At 38.1% G+C, this 25,013-nt stretch overlaps 3 protein-coding genes across 8 annotated transcripts in view; all 3 read right to left on the reverse strand.

Moving 5' to 3' along the window:
* Positions 1–1,885: 1,885 nt before the first annotated feature.
* On the reverse strand, positions 1,886–5,902 carry LOC115217902 (zinc finger protein OZF-like). 2 transcript variants are annotated; one of them, XM_036507908.1, is made up of 3 exons: positions 5,471–5,902; positions 3,477–4,729; positions 1,886–3,309 (listed from the first exon to the last, which is right to left on the reverse strand). In XM_036507908.1, the coding sequence occupies exons 2-3, from the start codon at positions 4,174–4,176 to the stop codon at positions 3,053–3,055; spliced, it is 957 nt and encodes a 318-aa protein (XP_036363801.1). In that variant the 5' UTR covers positions 4,177–4,729; positions 5,471–5,902; the 3' UTR covers positions 1,886–3,052. The 2 variants fall into 2 exon arrangements, with proteins under 2 accessions (XP_036363801.1, XP_036363802.1); XM_036507909.1 differs by lacking the exon at positions 5,471–5,902 and adding an exon at positions 5,253–5,464.
* Positions 4,643–9,817, reverse strand: LOC115217903 (zinc finger protein 3-like). Its single transcript, XM_029787622.1, has 3 exons — positions 9,520–9,817; positions 8,984–9,231; positions 4,643–4,729 (listed from the first exon to the last, which is right to left on the reverse strand). The coding sequence occupies exons 1-3, from the start codon at positions 9,815–9,817 to the stop codon at positions 4,643–4,645; spliced, it is 633 nt and encodes a 210-aa protein (XP_029643482.1).
* An 8,344-nt stretch (positions 9,818–18,161) lies between these two features.
* LOC115217847 overlaps positions 18,162–25,013 on the reverse strand; it is a 132,287-nt gene continuing 125,435 nt past the window's right edge. For 3 of the 5 annotated variants that reach the window (XM_029787545.2, XM_029787544.2, XM_029787542.2), the window contains exons 21-23: positions 23,787–23,859; positions 22,409–22,717; positions 18,162–20,192 (exon numbers count right to left, since the gene is read on the reverse strand). In XM_029787545.2, the coding sequence (XP_029643405.1) occupies positions 20,049–20,192; positions 22,409–22,717; positions 23,787–23,859 (526 nt within the window). In that variant the 3' untranslated portion in view covers positions 18,162–20,048. Of the gene's footprint in view, positions 20,193–22,408; positions 22,718–23,786; positions 23,860–25,013 lie in introns of those variants that run through there. The other 2 variants (XM_029787543.2, XM_036507907.1) reach the window with 2 other exon arrangements.

The raw sequence follows: 25,013 nt of genomic DNA on the forward strand, positions 1-25,013 counted from the left end.
TCACCATTCATTGTGTCCCCTCAAGCCTGAAGGATCACCATTCATTGTGTCCCCTCAAGCCTGAAGGATCACCATTCATTCTGTCCCCTCAAGCCTGAAGGATCACCATTCATTCTGTCCCCTCAGCCTGAAGGATCACCATTCATTCTGTCCCCTCAAGCCTGAAGATCACCATTCATTCTGTCCCCTCAGGCTGAAGGATCACCATTCATTCTGTCCCCTCAAGCCTGAAGGATCACCATTCATTCTGTCCCCTCAAGCCTGAAGGATCACCATTCATTCTGTCCCCTCAGGCCTGAAGGATCACCATTCATTCTGTCCCCTCAAGCCTGAAGGATCACCATTCATTCTGTCCCCTCAAGCCTGAAGGATCACCATTCATTATCTCCTCCTGTATTGCTAGTGATTTTTGCCTTTTCACCATGCGTATTGCTAGTGATGGTTGTGGTCTTATCTCCAGGTGTCAATTCTATCTCCAGGTGTATTCCTCATTGGCATTAGACTTAGTGCAAGGTGTATGTCTATTATCGGTGGGCCTTACCTTCATTCTTTGAAGTTGTTAAAAGTTTCTCTAAACTAGTATTAGATGTATTTTAACAGTGAAATATCTTTGAACAGGTTTAGCCCAAATGATAGAAATCCTGATGTTTGAGGTGAGGTTGAAAATCATTTAAGAATTATCTCAATCCCTTTTGCCTTGTGACTATGAAAAAAATATTTTTTGTGGTAATTTGTACATGAAGAATAGCATGTTGTCCAGAAAATTAGACATTAAATATTTCAATCTAAAATATTGTTATCACATTAATATTCTTGATTGTTATCATTGTTTAATGAAAGTGATAAGCACTTATTTGGTGTTACTGCTGTCCTTGTTGGTCCAAGGAACCACTTCTTGCTGATATATTCCAATTTCGGTACGGTTTCTATGCCTGGATGCTCTTCCTGTTACCAGATAAACAATATATTCTCTATACTCATTGCTATTGTTTATCAGCCATGTCTATTAAAGTTTTCTTTCTCTGTGTGTGATTCTGATGAAATTATTCAGCATCCATAGTTTACACTGTATGGAATTTCTACCTCGTCTTTTTCTCAACCTGGCCATTTCCGTCTTCTTTCTTACTCACTTAAACATTAGTTTTTGTTAAGTTTACTCTGAGACCTGTCAATTCCAGCTCTCCTCTAACTCCTCCTCACCACCATCATCATCATCATCTGATCCATTTTGCTATGATGGTCATGTTAGGAAAAAGACGTACCTATTTCTACACACGTCAGGGCTGTATCCTAGTATCTTTGGCCTAAGCATTTTGCTTCACAATTTCCCCAGCTCTTCTCTGCCTCTTAGACAATACTTTTCTACCCGACATCAATCACACATTGAATGGTCAATGAATTCATGCATCAGCAAAAGATACACACACACGCACATAATAAAGACCAGGTCATTAGTACATCTAATATGCCAAGGTCAACGAGGAAATGAACTTCAATATTGTTTCCTCAATAATGACATGTATGTCTTAGAGTCTGCCAAATAAGAAATACCAAAGTCGGACATAATTTTCATAAATTTCAACATTCCAAAACCAAATTTCTTGAGAAATCTATATTCTTTGTCTTCTTTTACTTGTTTCAGTCATTCGAGTGTGGCCATGCTGGGGCAATGCCTTGAAGGATTTTAGTTGAATGAATCAACCTCAGTACTACATTTTTTTTAACCTTAGTACTTATTGTATTAATCTCTTTTGCCAAATTGCTAAGTCACAAGGACATAAATACTCAAGCACCAGTTGACAAGTGGTGGTGGGGACAAATACGGATACGTATATATATGACAGGCTTCTTTCATTTTCCGCCTTCCAAATCCACTCACAAGGCTTTGGTTGGCCTGAAGCTACATTAGAAGACATTTGCCCAAGATGCCATGCAGTAGGACTGAACCTGGAACCATGTGGTTGGGAAGCAAACTTACCACTTCTGCATCTATATTATAGGAATCCTGTAATTGTTTTGCAATTCCAGCAGACAGAATGGAAAATATAAAAACTCAAAGAACAATGAAGGAACTGCATTGAAAGGTCCGTTTTTGTAAACGGTAATGTCTATCCGGATGAAACAGGACAGGGATGTGTTTCCATTGTTGTAAATTCAAAGAGAAACTAGAGAGGAGATGCCATTCCATCAACTTTTGTTCTTCTGCCTGTTGGGCAATAAAACCTGAGTGAAAAGCGAATTTCACAAAGACTCAAAGAATCACATCATGACTCACAAAACCCGCATATACGGTTCGAAATACTCAGATTTAGCCGACTCCAAAATTTCTCAGGTAGGTTCAATTCTAGGATCAGGTACCACAGTGATGTGTCTTCGAGCAAGTCACTTCATTTCACATTGCACCAGTCTACTCAGCTGTAAAGTTGTACCAACAACAGCAACAGCTGGGGTTTAGTCCTACAACTAATTACAATTAACACAGCTGATACCTTCTCTGATAGATTTGCTAATTTATCAACCAATGCAGTCCACACCATCATCATCATCATTGTAATGTCTGTTTGTCCAGACTGGTATGGGTTGGATAGGTCTACACTATTCTGACTTTTGTGTTTTCTAATTTTATGAGAGACAACAGGTAAATGTTCCTGTCTTTTGTAGGTTGATCCACACAAGAAATGTTTGTGGGGAAAAAGTGACTGGAGAAGAAATTCCCAAAAGTTGGAAATCTTGGGAAAATAACTGGTTATGGTTGTTAGTGATTGTCACTTGGGCTTTGTGTCTAGATTGGAAGATATTTCTTGAGGTGTTTGTTATGATGGTCAATGTTCAGTCTGGTATGGGAGATTACATTTCTGTGAATTTTATTACAAAATTTAAAAATGTAATAAAAAAACTACAAATTTCAATTTTTTTTTTATTATGTGGATCTGTGTTTGTGACCAGCCACAAGATTTCATTCAGACAAACTTTAAGACAGATTATATCTCAGTGCCACAATTAGTGAGAAGGACATATGGGTATGATATGAAATTTCTGTGGTGAAGAATTACTATTTCTTGTGAATACGTTTGTGCTTCTTTAAGTTTCCGGTCTGTGAGAAAGCTTGCCCACAGGTATCGCAATGAAAAGGTTTCTCACCTGTATGAACCCGTTTATGGATAAGCATAGCACTTTTACTTGAAAATTTCTTACCACAGATATCACATTGGAATGGTTTTTCTCCTGTATGAACACGTCTGTGCTCAGTTAAATAACAATTCTGAAGGAAAGCTTCACCACAAACCTCACATTGATAAGGCTTTTCACCTGTGTGAATACGGTTATGGACACGGATTCCAGTTTTGTGTAAGAATTCTTACCACAGATATCACATTGGAATGGTTTTTCTCCTGTATGAACACGTCTGTGCTCAGTTAAATAACAATTCTGAAGGAAAGCTTCACCACAAACCTCACATTGATAAGGCTTTTCACCTGTGTGAATACGGTTATGGACACGGATTCCAGTTTTGTGTAAGAATTTCTTACCACAGATATTGCAATGGTAAGGCTTCTCACCTGTATGAATACGTTTGTGCACAAGCATGCTGCTTTTATGGGAGAATGATTTACCACAGATATCGCAGGGGTAAGGTTTTTCACCTGTATGAGTACGTTTGTGCGCAAGCATACCACCTTTGTATGAAAAGGTTTTACCACAAATATCACAATGGTATGATTTTTCACCGCTATGAATACGTTTGTGCTTCTTTAAATTCCCAATCTGAGAGAAAGCTTCTCCACAGGTATCACAATGGAATGGTTTCTCACCTGTATGGACCCGTTTATGAACCACCATACCACTTTTACTTGAAAATGTTTTGCCACAGATATCACACTTGTAGGGTTTCTCCCCGGTATGAACACGTTTGTGCTCAGTTAAATTACAACCCTGAGGGAATGCCTTACCACAGATATCACAGTGGTAGGGTTTTTCACCTGTGTGGATACGTTTATGCACATTCATTGTACCTTTGTGCGAAAATGCTTTACCACAAATATCACAGTGATATAATTTCTTACTAATGTTAACAACTCTGTCATTACTTAAACTAGTGTCACAAGGAATTGGTTTATCACAGACATCAGGATTATATGGCTGGTCATCTTTATGAATACGTTTATGGACAAGCATAGTGCTGCTCTTCTGTGAGAGGGCTTTACCACAGATATCACAGAGGTAAGCTTCCTCACCTGTATGAATACTTTTAAGGGCAGATAAAAAACTTTAACCATGAACTTTTAGCTAAGAATATCAAAGAGAATTAAACAGAGAACTTCTGTGAACTCATTTGTTTTCAGTGATGTTACTATTTTGTGTAAATGCTTTACCAGAGTTATCAAAAGGAAATCTTTAAATCTGGGCCTTCACACACACACCCACACTGCGGATCAGTTATAATTCCTTTCTTACCAATATTTCAAATACAGAACTCAAACACTACAAAATTAGAATTAATGTGTAATGTTAAATTTCTCCAGTTTTAACCACCACCACCACCACCCAGCCAATATATTTCCAATCAATTAAACAATTGCTCTTAATTGTAAACCAAATATTTTCCAGTAATTGAACAAGAGTTACAGAAATATTGCCAAAATCATTCTTGATAATGTCCTTCTTTAGTTCTTAAAATTTCATATTTGTTTAAAGAATCTTGGAGCAGAAGTTCTTGACTCAACTTTACCTGAAATAAAAAACAATAAAAGTATTAAGAGATGGAACAAAAATGCGGAGGTAAGAAAAATTGAAACGTGGGAATTTTTTTTTAACAAAATCTCATTTGCAAAAACATAGAAATCCTAAGAAATTAGAGAAAAGACGTTAAAGCGGCGCGTGCGGGGATATTTTGGAATTTTGCCTCACGACTAATGAGTTTAATAATTTTAATTAAAAGTATCATAATAGTTAAAAGATTATAAAATATTTGAGGTTTAGGACAGAATACGTGTGTGTGTGTGTGTGTGAGAGAGAGAGAGAGAGAATATGTGTGTGTGTGTGTGTGTGTGTGAATAGCAGGAAATTTGAGTTGAGGATATAAAAGACGAGATTTTGTTTACATAGAAATAATTAAAGTTAATAACGGTAAAAAAAATAAATAATATTTTTTTACTTTTGTTTTACGACAAATGTTTATTTTAATTTAAAAATTGCCAGGAAAATCTTATAAAATGACAAGTCTAAATGATTAAACTAGGAAAAAAACTTACGTTTACAATCCTAAAACTCACGACTCCAGAATAAAAGGGAATTTTCGGTGATTAATCGATAATCGATATTTATTTCAAACTTTTGACAAAACAACGACAAAGATATGAGAATATCGAGGTAAAAGCGGAGATGTTTGTCCGTCCATTTCCACAGACATCAATCTAACATAATGTAAAGAGATGGATCCAACAGAAATAAAAGATGGAATGGTACTTACATAAACAATGTGGAACCATTTCGAATAATATCAGAAGAGGAGGAGGGGGCGGTGCCCCACGGAAAGGGTCAGACCCGTCACAATTAAGGTCCATTAATTATCTCAATTAAGGCCCAATGCCATGTCTGTTGTTTCTATTCGACACAGTTCCAACATTGACCAAACTCTCTTTTGCTAAACAACAAGATTTACGCAGGAACAAGAAGGAAACGGGTTTTGGTGGACTTAGACACTGCAATTAACGGGAATCTCCATCCATGACCATCTCTCTCAACCTTCCTTACACCAACGCATCTCAATAATAATTATCATCATTATTACAGCCATAAATAGACAGGCATCTCTCCTTAATTAGGTTTTAATGAATCTAAAATTAATTGATTTCCTTAATTCAAAAATACAAACGACGATCGATGACATTTGAACCGGAACTAGAAGTCTTATCGAAACGGAAGTAGAACTCTTTAATTATTAACATAATATATTCGTCACTCTCCGATTCGAAATAAATATTTTTTTACTTTTATTAACTTATTTATTTATTTATTTAATGATCAATAGTTTCGTTAATTACAGTTTTCCTGCAGCTAATCACCGGTTTGCAGCATTTTCTCACAACTGCACTGAAAGGGATTGTCTCTAACTCGGTGCTGAACAAATATCGCAATGGGCTTTGAAAAGCACGCTTATACGGTTTTGTCGTCGCTGTTAATTATCCTTCACTGATATTCACCAGGCGAACACACACACACACTGAATAAAAGTTAGTGTTTTAAACTATGAACCTAATAAAGAACTGAATACAAGCGTTGAGTTAGATATGTATAACAACATTATTGATAGTGACTTCGAAGTTCCAGCAGCTGTATGATACAAATAATTTGAATGAAGCATATACCTGGTGAAACCTCGAACTTTCGTAATTTAATAGAACAAGACAGCTGAATGCTCTCGTCAATAAAATCCTTAATGAATCATCCTGTACTTTGTCAAGGTGATAATTGTTCTGGTGGAATATTCTGAGCTGGTCGAATATTCGGGTGGCAATGCCTCGGGTATCTAACATACCCAGTTGCCTCTCCAATGCACCCAAGTATCTTCCATGCCCAGCTGCTTCCTGAATCTATATTTCACACACACACACACACACACACACACACGTTACTCTTAAACATAGAAATAGATATCAATTCGTTTGTTTCTCTCCGGCCTCTATAGCTCTTCCGTGTTGATTAATTTTTGTAATTTTATAGAAACGAGACAGCTGAATGCTTTCGTCATTTGTAGGTCCATTCAAACAAGTGATGTTGACGTAGGGGATGGTGAATTTAAACATTTTAAGCTTGATGTTTGTAGGAAGGAAGGGATTATAGAGAGAATTCCTGAGAATTGCAAACTTTGGAGAACTGATTGTGGTTATGAGACAAAGATGTAAAAATACTGAAAACAACAAAAAATATTTACATATATATCCTTATTTGTAAATATACAGGGTGTCCACAAAGTCTGGGTAGATGGGGATTAACACATGCTTTAAGAAATTACTATTTCTTATATTTAACTGCTTATGTTATGATTTTATTTATTCCATGTACCCAGACTTTGTGGACACCCGATATAGTTGATGTAGATACAAATTTAAAATGTTGAGAGGGCTGTAACAATACATACATACATACATACATACATATCTATATATATACACATATACATAAAAAGAAACATGTCATCACCATCATTGTCCATGCTTGCTTGTGAATTTGTTGAGGCAGCTTGTCCTTCCTGTTGCTAAGCTCACATATTTCCAAGCAAGATAACATTTCCTCAAGATGAGACATGTTTTCATGAGGACTGAAAAAGGAAGGATGCTCGTTTGCAACAACCACACAGCATCAAGACAAAGAGACAAACATAAACACAGACACATTTTGATTCTGTAATGACACCGAACACTGACAGTTTTATTCGACTCCCTTTCAGCTCTATTTCATGTCCCAAGCAGCTCAAACCAGAGCCTTTATAACATGTTACTGCAGTTAAAGGGCAGCAGATTTTCTGCTTGTCATAACAAAGCATTTACACTGGATTAGCTTTCTTATAATAAATCGGAAAATCACTGACTTTTAGATTTAATATTTACAGTTTTAATTTTGGTTGGTATTGTCTACTTTGTCCATCCTGGTGGCACACTGTCTCCAAGTCAGCCTCAAAAGAGAATCGTATGGTCTTGAGCAAAGGTGGTAAATGGTTTGTAAATTCAGAGGTTTTGGTGGTAGCAGTAAAAGTGGCAGCTTTGTGGTGGTAGTGGGGAGGGGGGGGAGTAGATCTGTTAATTAGCTAATGAACTTTGTTGATGATGTAGTTTAGAGTGTCTATGTAGAGAAACACCGTCTCATGTTCAGAAGTAAGAAAAGTGAGGTTTCAAGGCTGTTTGAATAACATGTAACTGTTGCAAATGACACAAGCTCAATTGTGTTGGTGCAGAAGGAAGCTATTCTAGATGGACGGTGTACGTTGGATAGGAAGTATCTGTGTTGACTGAACCTAGTGGCATTCTCATACACAATTTGGATGCCCAGTCAAGCAATCATCTTTGTTGTTTTTTAAAAGAAAATATGTTTTACACCTCTATATTTAAGAGATGAGGAATTATGTACATTATTTACATTCGACAGATATTTGTCCTCATCTTGTTTGTTGTTAACACAACGTTTCATCTGATATACCCTCCAGCCTTCATCAGGTGTCTTGGGGAAATTTTGAACATGGGTTCTCATTCCTAAGATATTTCTCGATATTATTATTATTATTATTATTATTCAGGTCACTGACTGGAATCGAACTCAGAATCTTGGAGTTAGTAGCCAGTGCTCTTAACCACTATGCCATAATAATAACATTGAAAAATACCTTAGGAACGAGAACCCAGGTTCGAAATTTCCCCAAGACACCTGATGAAGGCTGGAGGGTATATCAGCCGAAACGTTGTGTTAACAACAAACAAGATGAGGACAAATACCCGTCAAATGTAAATAATAATGAAAATATGTTTTGTTTGTCTGTTTCAGACATCAGATGAGATTAAGGGTTTTTAACAAGATTCCTGCAGTGTTTCTGAGGACAAGAAAGGTTAATTGTTATATGTGTGAGAGAGAGAGAGAGTACTCTAATTTTTTACGGTTTAATGCAGATCATATCTCAGCACTGCGGTGCCTGATTAATCTTTTGGTTACCATATTTCTGCTGAAGCTCACTGCTTTTGTTTCATAATAAGGAAGAATTCAGTAAAACAACTCATAATTAAGCTGGTGCTTGGAACGAATGGAAGGTTTTTAATTTGAATCAATTAAAAACCAAAAGTTAGTATCATAGAACCAGAACCATGTGTTAGTATTAAAAAGGATTAATGTCGATATCTTTGTTAGTTGGAGTTCCCATATTACAGAGTTATGGTTTTTAACCTGTGTGGACACGTCTGTGAGAAGTTAAATTACAAGACTGGGTGAATGCTACACCACAAATATCACATGGGTAAGGTTTTTCACCTGTGTGAATACGTATGTGTTTCGTTAAGTTACTAATCTGTGTGAAAGCTTCCCCACAGACATCACATTCATAAGGCTTCTCACCTGTATGGATGCGTTTATGCTGAAGCATCCCACCTTTCTGAGCGAATGTTTTACCACACAGGTCACAATGGTAGGGCTTTTCCCCAGTATGAATTCGCCGATGCTTAGACAAATGATTCGCTTGTGAAAAAGCTTCACCACAGACATCACAAAAGTAAGGTTTTTCACCTGTATGAATACGTTTGTGTTTAGTTAAATTACTAGACTGAGTGAAACATTCCCCACAAATGTCACAGTGGAAAGGTTTCTCACCTGTGTGAATAAGGTGATGGATAAGGACACTGTATTCATTCAAGAATTTTTTACCACAGATATTACAAAGATGGGATTTTTTGTTCATATGAATATGTTTATGCGCACGCATACTTCCCTTCTGGGTGAATGTTTTACCACAGGTGTCACAGTGATACGGCTTCTCACCTGTATGAATACGTTTATGCATAATCATACTACCTTTTTGGGTGAATGTTTTGCCACAGGTATCACAATAATAGGGCTTCTCACCTGTATGAATCCGTTTATGTACAAACATACTTCCCTTCTGGGTGAATGTTTTGCCACAGGTGTTACATTGGTAGGGCTTCTCACCTGTATGAATGCATTTATGCAGAAGCAAACTGCCTTTCTGTGAGAATGGTTTATCACAAATATCACAGCAGTAAGTTTTATCACCTGTAGGACGAAATCTATTCACAAGCCTATTGTCTTTCTCTGACATTGTTTTACCACAGGTAACACTGTACTGTGGATGGTTACAAGTGTGAAATTATCTATACAGGAACAAAGAACTTTAACCATGAACTTTTTCCTAAGAATATCAAAGAGAATTAAACAGAGAACTTCTGTGAACTCATTTGTTTTCAGTGATGTTACTATTTTGTGTAAACGCTTTACCAGAGTTATCAAAAGGAAATCTTTAAATCTGGGCCTTCACACACACACCCACACTGCGGATCAGTTATAATTCCTTTCTTACCAATATTTCAAATACAGAACTCAAACACTACAAAATTAGAATTAAAGTGTAATGTTAAATTTCTCCAGTTTTAACCACCACCACCACCACCCAGCCAATATTTTTCCAATCAATTAAACAATTACTCTTAATTGTTACAGAGTTACAGAAATATTGCCAAAATCATTGTTGATAATGTCCTTCTTTAGTTCTTAAAATTTCATATTTGTTGAAAGAATCTTGGAGCAGAAGTTCTTGACTCAATTTCACCAGAAAACCTAGAAAAAAAAAAAAGAAAATACATAAAAGAAAAAACATACAAAAAACATAAAATGTACAAATGATGTACCGCTCGCGGCAGTGCTGGAGAGAGTAGAGTTTCAAGGCTTTAAGGCAGTCCCAGTAATCGAGATCAGTCATGCTTTCAATTCGTTTAGTGAGTGCCATCTGGGGTGATTCAATCCTCGAGATGTTTTGTTTTGTATGGGGAGACCACAAGGAGCAGCAGTATTCGAGGTGTGGCCGTACAAAGGAGGAGAAAAGTGGAATGATGACACCTTGTTCATAAGATCCAGGAGCTCATCCTACAAGCTATATCGACCTTATTGTTGATGGGGGCACACCAACTGAGATTGTCTTTTATTGAGTGACTAATTCGGAGAACATTACTTTCATTATTCACACATCGTCACTCTTGTATGGCAACACTTTGTAATTTTGGTTCAAATTAAAAGTGTGAAACTATTTTCCATTTCTAATGAAACCCGGTCGTTGTAGAGCAGCGTATTTCAAATAACTGTAGTTGGTTGTTGAGATAGCGCACAAAATATGTAAATGAAAATAAAGTTTATTTGGTAGCCGAAAGATTACTGATACTCCATACGTCAAAGTCAGCAACTCAATTTTCGAATGCATAAGGAACATACGCACGCACACACAATATCTCATTTATATATACAGATTATAGTTGTTGTTGTCATACAATCGTAATATCGAGTGTTCAAATGACAAAGGAATCCGAAAATGACGAAAAACTACAGAATAGTGTCCCTCGGAATTTATTTCCTCCTAACGTTTTGAAAAATGCATATTTTTAAATGAAACTTTAGAGATTACCTTTAGAAAATTTGGCAAAAAGGAAAAAAAATCTGTTGACGAATATTTGAACTCTTCTTCTCCACGCACCAACCTATTGCTTTGTGGCCACCAATTTCCTTAAGTTTGGGGTTTTTTTTCAGATTTACATGTTTAAAACATCTACATTGCGTAACCTCATCCTCGAAAACGTATCTACGAAATTTCATTAAATTTTGTTTTTTTTTAGAAAACTATGGGGAAACAAAATCGGGCACCAATCCAGTCATGTTCAGAAAATTATACACACACACGTTTGTGTGTGTAAAATGAAATATTACGGTAATGGTTTATCTGGAAACTTTATCGAAGTTTGTCAATGAATTTCATTTTTCCTTTTATCGCAAAGCGAAGCCTTCTTTCATGGCTTCTAAGTCGCCAAAATTAATGTTAAACGATTTCCTAAAATTGGAGACAAGACTTGAATGACTGCGACAGAAAGAACTCAAAGACACCCAAAGGGACCAAGTGGTGGTGATATTAAAGCGGACAATGGATTAAGTCTAACATTTGTGAAGGTCATGTAGGGATTTTAACTTGGAACACAAAGAGTCGGAACAAATACGACAAGGCAACCAAACTTACAAACTAATAGTGGTTTTATCTCTAATTTAATATAATATATATGTATATATATATATATAGTTATTTATATGTTGATATTGTCCCTGTTTCGCAAGACAGGGCATTCTTTCGATATAGAATCCCTGTGATAGTTGTCAAAAGACATTCGATTCAGAAATATATTCAACAAAAGAAACATTCAACAATTTTGTCTTTTCCTTGATTTTGCCGTGTCTCTATAACATAGAATTGATTGATACTTATTGATTTGTCACAACTAAATGTTTAAATTGATCAAATAAAGAATTACTTTTTATGACATTAAAACAGGAAACAGCTCTAAGTGTTAAAAGAAAGCTTCCCGTTATATCTACAATTATAAATACCTTGAAGAAGATGGAAAGACAAAATCTGGTCACCAGAATTAAGGGTACCTTAACACTATTAACCCTAACCCAAACTTTTGACTAAACAATACAAAACAACGACAAAGATATGAGAATATCGAGGTAAAAGCGATGTTTGTCCGTCCATTTCCACAGACATCAATCTAACATAATGTAAAGAGATGGATCCAACAGAAATAAAAGGATAGAATGGTACTTACATAAACAATGTGGAACCATTTCGAATAATATCAGAAGAGGAGGAGGGGGCGGTGCCCCACGGAAAGGGTCCATTAATTATCTCAATTAAGGCCCAATGCCATGTCTGTTGTTTCTATTCGACACAGTTCCAACATTGACCAAACTCTCTTTTGCTAAACAACAAGATTTACGCAGGAACAAGAAGGAAACGGGTTTTGGTGGACTTAGACACTGCAATTAACTGGAATCTCCCTCCATGACCACCTCTCAACCTTCCTTACATCAACGTATCTCAATATTAATTATCATTATTACAGCCACACACACACACACACATATATATATATATATATATATGTATATATATGTTTAGGTTTTAATTTAATCTCACTTCTTATCTTAATTCGTCGACGACGTAAATCGAAACGGAACTGGAACTCTTTTACCGAAACAACTGCTGCCAAATTAATCGATAGTTTTGATATTTTAAAAACTGGTACAATTTAAGTTGTGTTTCTGTCAATTAAATTTTGTATCGCAATCGGTAAACTATAACGACGTTCATTTATTTCTTTACTACCCACAAGGGGCTACACACAGAGGGGACAAACAAGGACAGACAAACGGATTAAGTCGATTACATCCTTTCGGGGTATATGGCAGGTTTGGTAGCCTTCAACTAACACTATCTCCTCCAAGACCCTGCGGCGCAAGTTGACCAAAATTGACAGTATGATAGAAGAAGGCTTGCTCTTCCTTCCGTAGAATATAAAATTCAAATCGGACCATGTTAACAACAAAAATTATTTACACCAAAAAGGCACTTTTTTTCTATGAAAATCCCTATTCTTTTACGATTTTTTTAGTGCTGTGTCGCCATTTTTCGGTGTATTTCAACCAGAAAAATGTTCACTTAAAGAGAATAACAAGATACTACATAATGAAAATTTTTTACTTTTCAAAAATTCCAATTCTAAAGGGTCGAAAAGAAAACAAACCCGAGCAACGCCGGGCGATACTGCTAGTATTATATATATATATATATATATATATATATATATATATATACACGCACAATAATACCCCGTTTAACGTAACGTCCTTTTCGGCTTTCATCATCATCATCGTTTAACGTACGCTTTCCATGCTGGCATGGGTTGGACGGTTTGACTGAGGACTGGCGAACCAGATGGCTGCACCAGGCTCCAATCTGATCAGGCAGAGTTTCTACAGCTGGATACCCTTCCTAATGCCAACCACTCTGGGAGTGTAGTGGGTGCTTTCAGAGTGGTTGGCGTTAGGAAGGGCATCCAGCCACTCTGAAAGCACCCACCACACTCTCAACTCATAAATTTTCCAGATTTTTTTTCATAAGAAGCTTCCTACCATCATTTCCAAGGCCATGATGAAATAAAAATTGAGAATATCCTCGTCAAAACAGAGAAAATCCAATTTATAACCATCTTTTATAGTCTATTAATATTCTATTGAAATGATGCCATGTTCCAAAATCTCAGGTTTTATTTAGTTTCATACTTATTACAAATGTGCCAAAAAACTCATGTCCCTGTGACTGGTACTTCTGGATTTAGCATGGTCTGAAAACACTGCAAAATTGACCTTTGCTACAAAATAGGCTTTACATAAATATCTTAAAAATTGCCACAAGATCGTTTTCTTTCCAAGAACCTGCAAAAAAAAAAAAAAAAGGCAACTGCTGTACCATGGCCAGTATTAATTTGTGTAATTTGAAGATGATTATCACCTCAGTTTTACAGATATAACATTGCAAATATGGTTAATTATTCATTTAGGGTAATTAGGCAAGATTTTAACCAATTTGCTGACCCTTCAAATTGTCATATTTCCTAAAACATTCATCAAAATTCCACAAATGAGCCATCAAAATGTTTCTTTTTGGACGCTCTCCACGAAAGAGAACAGCAGAAATTAGAATTTTACATATTTTTAAAAATTCATAGTGATACCTGTTAAAAGATATCTGATCTGTTCCACATAGAGACGGGGTCTACTTAGGGCAGACCCTATCTCTCCTGTTCATTTTCCATGATCATTAACCACTCATGACTTCCTGGTTGCTTTACAGTTTGGACACTGAGGCCTTCGGAAGCCACCTGAATTCCTTTGGCACCATGATGCTTCATTGCATTATAGGTTACCATTTGTCAGATTTCAGACTCTGCTCAGAAACTGGGATGCACCCTGTTACTTGTTATGATTCGTGGGTGCCAGCTCAGGCTGTTTGGCCACCTTGCTTGATTTTCTGGGTTAGACCCTGTTCTCTTAATTGAGGGTCCAGCTAGATTGATGGCTCATGTTGGTTGTCCACATGCTATGTGGTTATGGCAGATGAGAAGGTCTCTCACAGAGACTGAGTGGGACCCTGCTAGGAAGGGTCAGCCAGAAATATACTGACAAACAGTTAATGCAGCAACACACTACAATCACACATACCCCCACCCCACCTGGCCATGCTCTTTTCATCAACAGTAAGGCCCCAAGTGTGCCTTTAGTTTTCCCCCATGCCCTTCTTCACAGCAATGTGACAATTTTCTCTCATATACTGTCTTGCAAATCCTCACATCACAAAACCTGTGCAAATTTTTATGCTTCTCCCTATTTAATGCCTAGATTCTCTTCTAGCAACTTAGTGACATCCTCGTCCCTTTTATGATGAAGCCTGTCTCTTAGTATTCACCCCTCAATTTAATATCATCATTCTACCACCATCTTTGATCAGGTAGCAATCTCACATCAGCCACAGGTTTGATTTGTAGCACTCAGGTTATTTCACAACTCCCAGTTCTTGTAATCCCTTCACCCTGCTGTCATTTAAAAACTCTCTGAACTTCCAACTTGGACGAACCCTCTTTTAGCTTTGATGTCTTCCTTCTCCAGATTATTTTTTCATCACTGAGTTTGCCCAACTTTAACTCTAATGTCACTAATCTACGTCGGATGGTGCCTTCTTCACCAGAGATGAGATTTAGCATTCACAACCATTTGTCTATCCCATTCCTTGGTGAGACTAAAATCTGACTTGCGTTCCATCTGATTGGTCGGTGATCAGGTTTTTAATTTCTGGTGATTGACAGAGTGTAAGCGCCCTGAGAGAAATGCTGGACATAAGAAGCATTGGATGTGGCATGCAAGAGAGACGTTTGCGCTGATATGGTCATGTGCAACAGATGGATGAGGAGAGATGTGTGAAGAAGTGCCACACAGTTGAATGAATCCGGGGTAGAGGTCAACCCAGGAAGACATGGGATGAGGTGGTCAAGCATGACCTTCGAACATTAGGCCTCACAGAAGCAATGACGAAAGACTGAAACCTCTGGAGATATGCTGTGACTGTGAAGACCCAACAAATAACATGAGTTCATGGCTGTTTTCTGCACCAGTTTTACATAGTAGCCCCAGCCCATCCAAAGTACCTTGGATCGCAGAACGGCCTGCTGTGCTTACCTTGGATCGTAGGGCAACCTGCTGTGCTTGGAGACCTATTGAGTCAAGTACATCAACATCAAATGGAAATTGTAGTTGGGTACCTGTGCCGGTGGCACGTAAAAAGCATCATCCAAACGTGGCCGATGCCAGCGCTGCCTTGACTGGCTTCCGTGCTGGTGGCACATAAAAGGCACCACCCAATCGTGGCCATTGCCAGCCTCCCCTGGCACCTGTGCTGGTGGCACGTAAAAAGCACCCACTACACTCATGGAGTGGTTGGCGTTAGGAAGGGCATCCAGCTGTAGAAATATGGCTAGATCAGATTGGACCTGGTGCAGTTTCCTGGCTTCCCAGCCCCGGTCGAACTGTCCCACCCATGCTAGCATGGAAAATGGATGTTAAACGATGATGACAACTCCCAAGAATATTCATCTCTCTTCACCTCTTGTATCATTATACCAGGTACACCATAGAAATAGTGCCAGGACAACTCATACCTGGACAATTGACGTCTAGGACAACTTATAACAGGTATAAAGTGATAAAGACTTAATTTTGAAAGAAAAATCTATAAAATAACTGGACACACACAAATACATATCACACGAACACACACACCCACCCACAAATTAAATCTTTATCACTTTATACCAGGTATGAGTTGTCTTAGATATCAATTGTCCAGGAATGAGTTGTCCTGGAACCTTTAGAAATGCTTATGGTTTAGTCTTAATCCAGTAAAATTGCTTGTTGTGAGAATGAAGTTGGTATCATTGGAGTCTGCAGCAGGATTCTTGAAATTGTCTTCTTACCACATGACAGCTCTAACTATGGCACTTATACAGAGGTAAGTGTCACTTCTGAGTTGCCGATAGCAAGTTTAAGCTGAACAATCCTCTCACACACTTTTTAATTCCCTAAATTGCTTTATTTCTCAGCTAACAACATGCCTCTCCAGCGACCCTATTGCTGTTGCTCACCCCAAAAGAATTTCTACTGTTGTTTACTTGTGAGTGTGGCTGAGGTTCTCTTCCATCTTACCTCTTGCACTCCACAATTTCTCTAGATCTACCTTGCTGATACGTATGTTGGCAACCATAAACCTTTTAAACTGAAAGGAAGAGATTTCCAGAAGTGATTTACTTTGGTGCTGTTTGACTTCTACAACTGTGGAAAATAAGGAAGTTTATATGATTGCTTGTTGATGACTGGAAAGCGCTCACACATGACTGGATATTTCCAGTTTTGGTCAGTTATTCACTCATTTACCAATGATTGAGAATTGTTATTATTATCACCATTGAAGGTGTTAACCCCAGCCACTAGGAACTATATGAGTTGAGGTGAGGGATTAGTAGTAAAATGTATGCATCTGGTATGGTTGATGCTGAGCTACTTACCAAGGGAGTGAATCAAGGTAAGCTTTCTAGTATTTGGAGGGAGTGGAGAGGTGGATGCATTGGTGACAAATGATAAACATGGTTGCCAGTGCTGCCTGACTGGCTCCTGTGCCAGTGGTACGTAAAAAGCACCATTCAAGCATGGTCAATGCCAGTACTGCCTGAGCCGGTGGCACATGAAAAGCACCCACTACACTCTCAGAGTGGTTAGCGCTAGGAGGGGCACCCAGTTGTAGAAACTTTGCCAGATCAAATTGGAGCCTGGTGCAGCAACAACGACGATGAGGATGAAGAGATTGTGCTGATAAAGTTGCAGGATGGAGGGAAAATCGAGACTAAACAACAAGCTACATGTGTGTGTGTGTGTGTGAAAGCAGCAACATCCACTTCTCCCTGCTTGCATCAGTTGGGCGGAGTTCGTTGAGGCAGATCTTCTATGGCAGGATATACTTCCTGTCACCAACCCTCACCTATTTCCAAGCAAGGTAATATTTTCCCAAGGCCTTTCTTGTGCCACAGCTTACAAGCCCACAAAACTTGATGGGAGGGGATGGAGCAGAGCAGGTTTTTGTTGTAGGGGAGCTACATGGCAACATCAGTATCAGCAAAGTAGATCTAGAGAAATTGTGGAGTGCAAGGGATGTGTGCAAGAGGTAAGATGGAAGAGAACCTCAGCGAAACTCACAGGTAAAGAACAGTCGTAGAGCAGTAGAAATTCTTTTGGGGTGAGCAACAGCAATAGGGTTGCAGCTGTGAAGAGATAATTAGTGAGGTTGTTCTCAAGGTGGCACTGCAAAAAATGAAGCGAAGGGGTGGAAGGAAGAAGACATACATGAAATGGGGGAGTGATCTGAAAAGAATGTACATACGAGCCTGTGTGAATTAGAGAACATTTTCAAATATTAACAGCATTTGTGACAAATACAAACAAAAAAAAGAAGAAAATTACAGCAGTTTAGATGTTTCCAGAAATACTGATCATTCATTTATTTCAGAAATCAAGTTATGGACAATCGAATTTATCATACAGATGTGGACCTAACAATGTCTTGCTCAGTAGCGCCAGATGAGATTAAACTGACCAGAGTTATTATTATTATTATAACTAGCAACCAGATAGGAATCTTTCTTGGTTGCTAAGGCTGGAATAAAAGGTGGAGCAGGGGGAGGACTTAGACTGGAGTGGAAGGTAAACAGAGCGAGACAGAGAGAGAAAAAGAGAGAGAGAGTGATGAAGGAGAGAGAGAGTGTGTGTGTGTGTAAGAGGAGTGAGTGTGTATAGAGGAAGAGTGTTGACAGGAAATGTTACATACTGAGTTGAAAATCTTAATTCATTTTTTTTTTGTTTTCCACACATGACAAACAGCCATTAGATATTTACATATTGACTGATGCTAATATACAAATAAATGAGAGTGTATGAATATATATATATACATATATATATTATATATATATATACACATATATATATATATACATATACATATATATATATATACGTATACATATATATATGTATATATATATATATGAGTGTCACACAATAAATTGCTTCCATGACTTTTGATAAACTGAGTTATGGCGTATGTGTGTATTTGTTTGTATATCTTCTTTCTTCTTTTCCAATTCGATTTTAATAATAATAATAATAATAATTTTAGTTTCTTCGCGTTTTTATTACAATTTTCTTCCTTCGCTTAAAAAAAAAGTTAAAAAATAAAACTGTAATGACAATAGCGTGACTACCAAATATGGCAAAAACAAATGAAAAACATCAACAAAATAGTAGTCGAATTAAAAAAAAAAGAGGGGGGAGGGTCGGAATTTTATATGTAAATTTGTTCATAAATCGTGTTTAATATATATTTATAGATTTTTTTTCTTTTTCACAAGAGAACTAAATTACCTCCCTTGACGTCGAGATGTAGAGAAGCGAATGAATTATCTCCCCTCTCCGCTTGGACTTTGGCCGTGTCTTTTAACAAGGAGAGAGAGAATCGGTTCAACTGGATGTTTCTCCTCCCCGGCTTCTTTTCCTCGCACATTCGGACTGTGTGGTGGTGATGATGATAATGATGATGTACGAGGAGAAGAAAAGGGGATTGTTTGCTTGGCTGAGGCTTAGCTTTCCTCTCCTCTCGTCACCGGGCTGTCAGATGTTACAGCATGCGTGAGTGAGTGAGTGGTGGTGGTGGTGGTTGGTGGTAGTGGTGGTGGTGGTGGTGAGTGTGACACAGTTCCTTGACGAGACCCAGGGTATGTGTGTGTGCGTGCGTGTGTGTGTGTGTCTGTCTGTGTGTGTGAATATATATATATATATATACACATATATATATGTGTGTAGGTGTGTGTGTGTGTATTGCCTGTATTTTTGGATTTTACTTATTTATTAACAAACTGTCAACAACAAACAACAACAACAACAGCAGTACAAGCCGAACAGTTAAGTAAAAAGTCAGAATCACTCTAAGCTGCTCACTTGCTGCTTTTTTTTTCTATTTTTCACTTTCCTTTTTTTTTTCTTCCATTTTTCAATCCACTCTTCCAAAAATGTTGGCAGAGCAAAACGAAAAAAAAAAAAATTCTTTTTCTTTTCATTATATTTATATATATATATATATATATGTATTTTTTTTTCTTCTTCTTCCTCTGTTTCTTCTCCTTCTGCAAGATTGCACTCTGTATTCTGGTTTCAAATGCAGATCACCACTGCAGACACGAGGGATCTATTGACAAATGTGGAAAAGCCATTTGCCACAGAAAACAAGGTGCTGTTTTGGACACAAACCTCATTCAAAGTAAATTCATTGACAGAAACAAGGCCAGTCTTGGGGACATTCAGAAGTTGAACTGCGGCTTCTTGCGAGGTCGTTTTCCCGCTCCTTCTTCCAGTAAATATGTTACATCTACTTTCTGTTTGCCAGGGATATTTGCCAAAAGTTTTTGCAATATTTTATCAAGATATTCTCTTTTCTGTTTACGCTGAAACAAATAAACAATAATTTAGTTCACTTCAAAAAACATTCTCTCTGCTGGACTTGTTTAGTGAATGCAACAACATTTGGAGCTCACAGGAGAAAAAAAACTTTGATTGAGATTATCCCCACAAACTTCCCTCTAGGCTTGTTTAAAAATCTAAAAATAATAATTACATGGCTAATTACTTAATTTAATCTCATTTATGTGAAACCCCTACTTTATGGGTATTAAATATACAGAATGGTTCACTGATACATTTCCCCCCTCTCTTTCCAATTGTTTATTTTCACAATTACCAACTCTACACCCACCTCCCACTTTGTATATTCAACACTTCAAGGCCTTACTAAACTTTGCTGATGAGATTTAATAAGGCTGAAACATGTCTATTCAAAAGTTAGTTTTTGAAGAGCCATGCTTATGTTTGGTGATTTTATTTTAAAAAAACTATCTCGATTTTTCTTACATCCACTCATGAAATGGGAGATCATTAATTCACACACAGAAATTATGTTATAATGTCATGTAAAAACTTTTTGAAATATTTGTGAACAAAATAACCCTATAGTAAAGATTGTTTGCCAACATAACATGGCAGTCCTGGTTTAGGACGAATGTTGCCTGAGGAGACATCATCTCCCTCTGGCTACATGACACAATCTGTGTCCTTATACACGACATGATCTGTATTGTATAGCCAGCTGGAGACGATCTCTCCTGGGGCTAAATTACAGTAACATTCGTCCTAAACCTGGACTGCCATGTTATGTTGCCAAACAACCTTTACTCCAAAGTACTGTTGCTGAATATCTCACGTTCATCATTATCATCATCTTCATTTTCCACGCTAGCATGGGTTGGACGGTTCGACCAGGGTCTGGAAGCCATGGAGGCTGCACCAGGCTCCAGTCTTGATCTGGCAGAGTTTCTACAGCTGGATGCCCTTCCTAACGCCAACCACTCCGTGAGTGTAGTGGGTGTTTTTTACGTGCCACCGGCACAGGTGCCAGGGGAGGCTGGCAATTGGCCACGATCAGTTGGTGCTTTTACATGCCACCAGCACGGACGCCAGCCAGGCATTGTGAGATTTAAATTTTTCTAAAATAACCCTAATCAATAATTTTTCACACCTACATAAGGAATATACCATTTTACAAATGAGAACCAATGGAATGCCATTCGTCTTCTTTTGTGCAGCTTTGTCTTTGATCACTCCAAGAAGAAGGAAACATTTTCCCTTCGTAAAGTTCACACAAATGTGGGACTCATTTAGATTGGCAGGGACTTCTTTTTTTTTTCTTACTTCGGTCAATATTTCACTGTTTCTAGATGGGAAGTCTTTTATAACTGGTACTTCATTGATTGCAGTGACAACCGTTCCAGTAGATCCGACCAACGGAACAGCCTGGTCGTGGAATTAACATGCAAGTGGCTGAGTGCTCCACAGACGCGTGAATCTTTAACGGAGTTCTGAGGGTGATCCAGCGTGATACACCAAATGTGACAAGGCTAACCCTTTCAAATACAAGTAGAACTCATTTTTGCTGTCTGAGCAAACTGTAGCAATAGAAATAAAGAGTCTTGCTCAAGAGAAAGAAACAAGAATTTTCATTGTTACAAACTTCATCACATTTTACATATATTTCTTTTTTTTTCTCTCTATTTCTACTTCTGTTTCTGCTTTAATGAATCTTTGGTCATGAGATTGAAAGTGATTATTGATGTCATTCATAGAATCAATTAATTAATTAGAAATATAAACAGTCAACTAATTAGCAACATCAGTGACCACCTCTGTTTCATTTCAATCAATTTTGAGAAGTTCTTCAGATCCCTCAAAATTCTTAAGAAACTGAAGCCTGAATTTGTTCCAAAGGTCTTCCATAGCCTTGCTCCGGAATAATCTCCAATTTCCTTCCCCTGAAATCTCTTGAATGGTTTCCAAAATTGCTTTAGTAATGCCCTCCCACCCTACCATCCCTAATTTCTTTGTGAACCTGGAATGGTATTTGGTAATAGCATTTGTCTGTGCTGCCACAAGACACACCTGGCTTTATCAACATAATAAACACAAACACAAACAACTGATTGTATTTATCTCTAATAAAGCTCCCAAATGAATGAAATAGCAATAATTACTTATCAGAGAAGGGGAGGAGAGAGAGAGAGAAAGGAGAGAGAAGAGAGAGGGGGGGGAAACCAGAATTGAATGTGTTTACCTTCTGTTGTTTGACGTGGGCCAGTGGTAAATCCTCCTCCGAATCACTGGTCGCTACTCCTGTCTTCCCAGGATTGGTCTCTGCTGTCTTCTGCTGCTGCTGCTGCTGTTGCGGCTGCTGCTGCTGTTGCTGTTGCTGCTGCTGCTGCTGCTGCTGCTGCTGTGTGGCTGCCGCTGAAGACTTGCCAGCCGAGTCTGAACTCTTCTTGTTACACTGTTTAGTGTTGTTGGTGTTGTGCAGGTCGTCGTTTGAGTGGGAGTGCCGGTCACCAGGACCACGCCGTTTGTAGGTCTCTGGGACTTCATGAGGCTGAACGGACAAAGCAGAACCACATTTGATAAGCTCGTTGCTAGGCTACGTTGATGCGAGAGGGAGAGGCGTTTGCAATGTAAAGGTAATGTCTAAATGTAGATGGGTACATCTGTGTGAACCTACAACAGGATGATTGGGATCAGGTAGGGGCCAACTGAATGCAGGAGGGAGGTGAGTGTGGCAGAAACGTTAGCACGCTGGGCAAAATGCGTAGTTGTATTTCGTCTGCTGTTACGTTCCGAGTTCAAATTCCACCAAGGTCGACTTTGCCTTTCATCCTTTCGGGGTCGATATAATTGACTTAATCCGTTTGTCTGTCCTTGTTTGTCCCCTCTGTGTGTAGCCCCTTGTGGGCAGTAAAGAAATAGGTTGATGTAGTGACAAGGGGGAAAGGGGAGGTGTGAGGGAGAGAGAGACATGATGTAAGAGAAGCTCAACTGACCTTGGTTATTATTAATGCCAAACAGGTTTTTCATTTGACCTCAATAAATATATTTATGTGAGTGTGTGTATACATATATATATATATACTTTTTGTTTTTTAAATTGAAACTGAGGATGCCTCTTGCAACAGGTTTCACACCATTGCAATCTCCAGGCGGCACAGTTGTTCTTAGCTGAAGTTCTACAGATCTCAGTGGCATGAAATTTGAATTGTGAGACAAACTCTGAGTTTTAGATTCAATAAAAAAACCCCAAAAAACCCATATCCTCTACAACATGTATTGAGCACTCGTTTATCTGACATAAATCCTGATCATCATCATCGTTTAATGCCTATTCTCCACGCTGCATGGGTTGGATAGCTCGACAAGAGCCAGTGAGCCAGAGGACAGTGCCAAGCTCCAAAGTCTGCTTTGGTAGGGTTTGTATGGCTGGATACTCTTCCTAATGTTATATACTAAATATGCATAATGATGGCTAAATGAAAATAATTAAAATTTATGTCTAAAAGAGAAGCTGTTTCCCACAAGACACACAGACAGACACACACGACATGCATGCACGTAACGCAAGGTTGAGAGTGAAAAAGCTCAAAAGGCTGTAAAGCATCAGTTCTACTTACTGAGTAGGTTCTTTTGGGAAACAACCGCTTTTCAAATTTATCAAAGCAATAGGATTTCGTAAGAACTGGATATCTAGACAATGAAAAATAGAAAAGTATTAGGAATGTTTGCAGTGGAAGAGAGAGAGAGATAACAAGCTTAACAAGAGCAAACAAACAGTGAGTTTTCTGTTGTAAATAAATCTGCAAACACTGTCTGAGGCAGCCAGGACAGCCAGCATCCCTGCAGAATGAGGAGTGGTGAGTTTTTATGTGTTGTGTTGGAATGTGGAGAGTTAGAAGAGCAAGGTTTTTGTGTACAGAAGAAAAGATTTTCAGTGACATAATCAAAGTTTGAGGTACTCTAAAGTAGGTGAGAGTGAGCAGAGGAACTTCAATCTGAAGGGCAACATCTTATCGAATAGATGAGACATTAAGAGAGTAAGAAGCAGTGGCTGAAACAATATTGGCCCTTTGACCAGGCTGATAAGAGAGTTCACTTGGGAAAGCAATTTCTGCTTGAGATAGTTCTATTGGAAACATACCGACAGTAAAGGAAATGATAGTTAACAACTCTAGGAACCATATTGGTAGTTGATAGAGTGAGAAATGTAGGGTGGTGGATGTAGTGTCTAGAAGATGGGGTAAATATAGCGAAAGACTACAATGAAACTAAGAGTAGCCGATGGGCAAAGTGTTTGCACCAGCAGGAACACTAAGGACCGGTTAGTTTGCTGGGTTGAAATCAACAAAGCCTTTTATTAGAATTTAGCCCAACTGAATTCTGACTTGGTCTTTTTTTTTTGTTGTTTGTGGATTGCAGAAGCTGAAGTTTAAAGTTCACCTCTGAATATTAATTAATAACAGGCAGACATTTACTGACAACACTGTCAAAGAGAACTCTCTGTTAACTTTGAAATCTGCCTCAATCAAAACTATGTACAGTGACAGGAATGACAACAACAGCAACACTGCCACCACCTTCGTTGTCACCCACCTCCTCTAAGCACTTGATTTTTCACACAATTTAATAATCTTGTACAACAAAACTTATTCCACTCATCTTCTCCAACCTCTGCACATGTTCCACACTCAGTGTTCCATGACTTGCTGCTACCATGTGGCGTTTGACTCTTGATCGTCTCTCTTACAGTCTGTATTTTTAGACAGAAAGAAACCCCTTGCTATCAACAACAGTAACACCTCCTTTACACTAATAACCGTGTTAATTACAACCAACAACAATGC

This window comes from Octopus sinensis, linkage group LG12, assembly GCF_006345805.1.
Source record: "Octopus sinensis linkage group LG12, ASM634580v1, whole genome shotgun sequence".
NCBI classification, from domain to species: domain Eukaryota; kingdom Metazoa; phylum Mollusca; class Cephalopoda; order Octopoda; family Octopodidae; genus Octopus; species Octopus sinensis.

Bases quoted from the DNA above. Each gene is read 5' to 3' on its own strand.
- LOC115217902 (XM_036507908.1), bottom strand. From the start codon at position 4,176: ATGCTTGTCCATAAACGTATTCATAAAGATGACCAGCCATATAATCCT. The intron at 3,310-3,476 runs GTGAAAAGCCTT...GTATTCACACAG, and splicing joins CCATAACCGTATTCACACAG to GTGAAAAGCCTTATCAATGT.
- LOC115217903 (XM_029787622.1), bottom strand. From the start codon at position 9,817: ATGTCAGAGAAAGACAATAGGCTTGTGAATAGATTTCGTCCTACAGGT. The intron at 9,232-9,519 runs GTGAGAAGCCGT...TCTGTGGTGAAG, and splicing joins GCATAAACGTATTCATACAG to CTTTTTCACAAGCGAATCAT. The intron at 4,730-8,983 runs GTAGCATTCACC...TTTTTATTTCAG, and splicing joins ACCCATGTGATATTTGTGGT to GTAAAGTTGAGTCAAGAACT.